The sequence below is a fragment of the Octopus sinensis genome, unplaced genomic scaffold (genome assembly GCF_006345805.1).
Source record: "Octopus sinensis unplaced genomic scaffold, ASM634580v1 Contig05008, whole genome shotgun sequence".
Classification (NCBI taxonomy): domain Eukaryota; kingdom Metazoa; phylum Mollusca; class Cephalopoda; order Octopoda; family Octopodidae; genus Octopus; species Octopus sinensis.
This window is the reverse complement of record NW_021827969.1, coordinates 1-4,681: the sequence shown is the minus strand read 5'-3', so window position 1 is coordinate 4,681 and position 4,681 is coordinate 1. Positions and strand designations below refer to the sequence as shown.

Below are 4,681 nucleotides of genomic sequence, written 5' to 3'. Positions count from 1 at the left end.
ATAACGATCCGAAGCATACTGCAAAGAAGACTAAAAGTTTTTTGACAGAAAAAAAAATTTGCCAGATTTAAATCCAATTGAAGACATGTGGTGCTATTTAAAAAGAAAAATTGAAACATTTGACGTCATAAATAAAAAAAATCTGATAATAAGATAATTATTTAATTAAATAATTACTTTAAAAAAATAAAAGAACATAAACTAAAAATAAAAATATTTTTGTATATTAAATAAAACTTTATTAGGTAATTTTAAAGCACAACAGATGTTGAATTTGTTAAGGGTGTACTATTTATGGACCATTAAAAATTCATTAATTTTTTTAATAATTAAATTCATTTCGATTTTCTATAAAATGAAAAATTCATTAAACTCTAAAACAGATATAATTCACAAAAAAAAAATAATTAAATAAATGTATTATTTTAGCAGATATAAGATTTTTTCGACAAAAAAACAAGGGGTGTACTATTTTTGGACCATACTGTAGGTGCCGCGAGATTTTTATTATTATTATTATTTGCAACATACGTAGAATCATATTAGTTATAATTTTACTCGTGCAGCATTAAAAACAATCCTTTGAACCAGCCTCCTCCAACCTCCTCTGTCGTGAGCGAGTTTCCTCAGCTCGTCCAGATCCTCACCACTCCTTAGCCTTTTCTTCACACATTTCAGGTCTCCGTCAAGTGTTTCCGGCAGCGTAACACGTGGACGTCCACGGAAGCTCGATCCCTCTTTCAGGAAGTAGCCCTCCATTGCTATGTTAGCTGGGGCAAGCATGATTTTTAATATTTAAAATTAAAAATTATTTATAGTTGTATAATAATATTTTAATTTAATTAAAAAAACTTGAAAAATTTTTAGTTTTTTTATTATTATTGTCAATTTTTTTTTTTTTTTTTTTTTTTTTTTTTTAAATTTATACAAACAAGACAAAAATTACAGATAGCTAAGTTAGTTAAAGGCCTCACGAGACACCCGACCAGCCGCGCGAATGGCGAAGACGTTCCCTCGGATCACAGCAATCGACAGACGTTCCAGGAGCCAAGAAAACTCTCTTGGATCGTGACTAGTCCTTGAAATCCGTCGACCGAGCGAGCGAAGGAAGCGGAGTGTCTTGGGACCGAAGATCCCGGAGGACTCCAAGGCAATTGGAGTAAAGAGCAGCGAGTTGGACAGGTGGCCGTACTTGAGAATCTTTCGCTCCTCGGCTGCCTGGAAGCGTGCCCAGGATTGGTGGCGGACAGCGCGAGATTTCCCAGCGAGAACGTGTCCGAGCAGGTAGAATCCCAAATAAGGGATTTCCCCTGCTCGTAGGGGAAGGTGGACATGCCGTCAGGGCGTTTGCCATCCCCTCTATCCAATCCAACAGGTTCAAGGATAGACGGGATGCCTGCTGAGGCGAGGGCTCTCTGTACGACTGAGTTGAGTTCACTGTGACGGGGGGCACGACCGGCACTCCGCCGGCAAGCGAGGGGATGCAAACCGTACTCGTCAACAGTTCCCCCACAACGGCATTTGTGCGACTGGCAGATTTTCAGCCGACACGGAGGGAGATTGCAATTCTTAGGCATTCCTTGTCCAACAGGTTCCCGATGGAAGGGAGAGGGAGAGCCTTTAACCAGACACCGCTGCTTTCACAGCGACCTGCACGGAGGCAAGCGACACGGTGTTGATTGGAGACAGGAAGCAGGCCTTCGAAGATTGCCTGACAAGAGATTTCGTCCCATTGGCGCTGTACAGATTGAGAGTTGGGCAGCTTCGAACCAAACCGAGCCTCCCACCGACCACGGGCTGCAGAGTAAACTTCAGACAATTTCCGTTCGGGGAGGTTTCTAAGAACGATGTCTGAGAGAGTACGAGAAGCGTGATGAGCGGATAGGAATGCCGGGAGGGCAAGATCGGAATAGGATCTCAAGCCAAGGCCACCCCAGCGCACAGGCAGGGATGCCTGAGTCCAGCCTGGATCGTCGAAAGCCAGATTGCAAAGAGAGCTCGTACCGAGCCTGAGGATATTGTCAAGGTCGGAAAGAAGGTCGCCTCTTTGAAAGCAGGGTGCACATCTTAGGGTGTAAAGGATCTTAGGGACGGAGAAGTGGTTTCGGAGGAGGAAAAAAGCCACATGAGGCTCGATGACTTTAAGCTTGTCGATCATTTTGGATAAGTGGGAAATTTTTCCAGCGAGTGAGCATTCGAGGGCAGAAGGCCCCATGGGGGCACCGAGAATCGTAAGATTTGATTTGTCCGTAATCCGGACGTCTGAGAGAATGCCTCGGCACGTGGAAATTGAAGCAGTGAAGTCACTCGGATTTAAGGCAATGTTCACGATTTCGGATTTATTGGCGTTTATAGATAGGCCGATGTCCGAGAGGGAAGGGAGGATAGAACGAAGGTCGTCGAAAACAGCGTCGGGGGGACCGCAAATGGTTGCGTCATCCAGATACCATATGTTAACTGGGGATCGAACAGAGTGAGCGATACTGTTAACGCCCAAGGCAAAAAGGACAGGACCCAGGGGATCTCCCTGTTGGACCCCGGTGGCCGAAGAGATGGGAACATCGTCGAACATGAGGATACTCGGAGAAGCGTATGAGAGATGTACAAGGGGATAAGCGAACGGAACCAGTTCGCGACAGCACTCCAGCAGGTGGTCACGTCTGATGGAGTTGAAAGCGTTTGAGACGTCTAGTTTGACCATGATAGCCGACTGGGAAGATTCGATGAGTTCACGGAGAGAATGAACGGCCGCTTCGCAGCCGTTTGGGACACCGACCCCGAGTTGGGCGGGGAGAAACACTTGAGACAAAAAGGGGACAATTGCGTGGCACAGAAGTTTGGCAGTATTGTCAATTATCTTAATTTCTTAATGGCAAACCTAATTCCTAATAAATTATGCCACGTGTGAGCACGCTGTTGATTTACTTTGTGGTGCTCTTTTAATTATTTGCTACACTTTAATTTTTTTTATATTTGGATTCAGAAGGAATAATTCAGGATGTATTTTCTTTTAATGATTTAATTATTTGAAAGTTCATCATTTTTGTGATATTTTTCCATTTTATTCCTTTAATCTCCTTTTTTACTTATTTATACTGTTTGTGATATTTTTCGATTATTTTCTATTAATCTCCTTCTTTACTTATTTCTTATTTATAATTTTTGTGATTGGTTGGTTTTCATCAAAAAAAAAAAAAATTTTGTGATATTTTTCGATCTCCTTCTTTACTTTTATTAAGATTAGGGTCAAACTACTAAGTAAAGTCAACAAACTAATAATTCTCCCAGCGAGACGGAGGGAACAGCTGTTGCCACGCATGACAGCCAGCAGGATCCTCTGAATGAGGAAAGTAATTCCCTAGGGTCCTTGGACCGCGAAGAACAAAGATGTCCCAATTTCTTTAGGGAAGTGAGGGTCCCGAGCCAAAGACGCCGGAAACTGTTTGTGATATTTTTCGATTATTTTCTATTAATCTCCTTTTTTACTTATTTCTTATTTTTTTTATTTTATTTTTTTTAACAAAAGAAAATATATGTTAATTAAGGTTGCTTAAGAGCAGAAAGGATGGCGTGGCTATTACCCCTGACAACGGTTGTTGAAAGGCGTTGAAACAGCCATTCGGTCTCCCTTCTATCTTTCGTCTGAACCGAGATCAGGGATCCAAGTTTCCTAATGAAAGAGATTGATTCCGGACCGAAGACTCCAGATGACTCCACAATAATCGGTTGCACTATGAACCTGTCCTTGAGCTCTGAATATTTTAATTTTTTAATTGATTATTTGATAAATGTGCTGTTCTATTTGCAGACTTAAGGAAATGTTGAGAGAATTACCAAACAGTGGCATTCTCTCAATTTTTGTGATATTTTTCGATTTTGTTCCTTTAATCTCCTTTTTTTACATCTAATTTCATGGCCAATTTCGAGAATGTGTTAACTTCAACTGATAAAATTCTTGGATTTAAACAGAAACTAAATATTTGGAAGAATTATGTAAAACTTAATGATTTAGAAATGTTTCCATTATTGCAAGCATACAAGATATTAAATAATTTACTGAAATGACGAGAAAAAAAGCGGATAATCAAAAAATTGATGGTTTTAAACGTTGGTGCTAGAGGAGGTAACTGAGAATCCCTTTGAGGAGGTTACTGAGAATTTGGACCTCAATTAACCAACCCGTGATGATTCCCGCATGCCAAATGACTGGAGTAATCGTTAGTATATTCACCTGGGTTGTCACTGTTTGGTAATTCTCTCAATATTTCCTTAAGTCTGCAAATAGAACAGCACATTTATCAAATAATCAATGGAACCCGTGACCTCAATTAACCAACCCGTGATGATTCCCGCATGCCAAATGACTGGAGTAATCTTTAGTATATTCACCTGGGTTGCCACTGTTTGGTAATAAACAGTACATTTCCATTTTCGTCTAATGTTTTTTTCTTGTTTTCTATGATTTTTTTGATTTTTTCAAAACTTCTTTGCTGAGCTTAATAATACAAATAGTTCGATGCTGTTTTTTTAATCCAGGTGTCGATTTAACCGCGTGTCCGTTTATTTGACTGTGACAGATTATATTTATATAATCAAAATAACAACGTCAGGAAGTGAGCGGCCAAGCTCGATCTGCGAGCAAGACGGGGCAGGAGTTATTGCCCAGCCGAACGGATTGCTT

General features: G+C 40.5%; 1 protein-coding gene across 1 annotated transcript; it reads right to left on the bottom strand.

Annotated features, from left to right (window-relative positions):
- Positions 1 to 1,540: 1,540 nt before the first annotated feature.
- On the bottom strand, positions 1,541 to 2,701 carry LOC115227578. Its single transcript, XM_029798364.1, has one exon. The coding sequence runs from the start codon at positions 2,699 to 2,701 to the stop codon at positions 1,541 to 1,543; it is 1,161 nt and encodes a 386-aa protein (XP_029654224.1).
- Between the last annotated feature and the right edge of the window lie 1,980 nt (positions 2,702 to 4,681).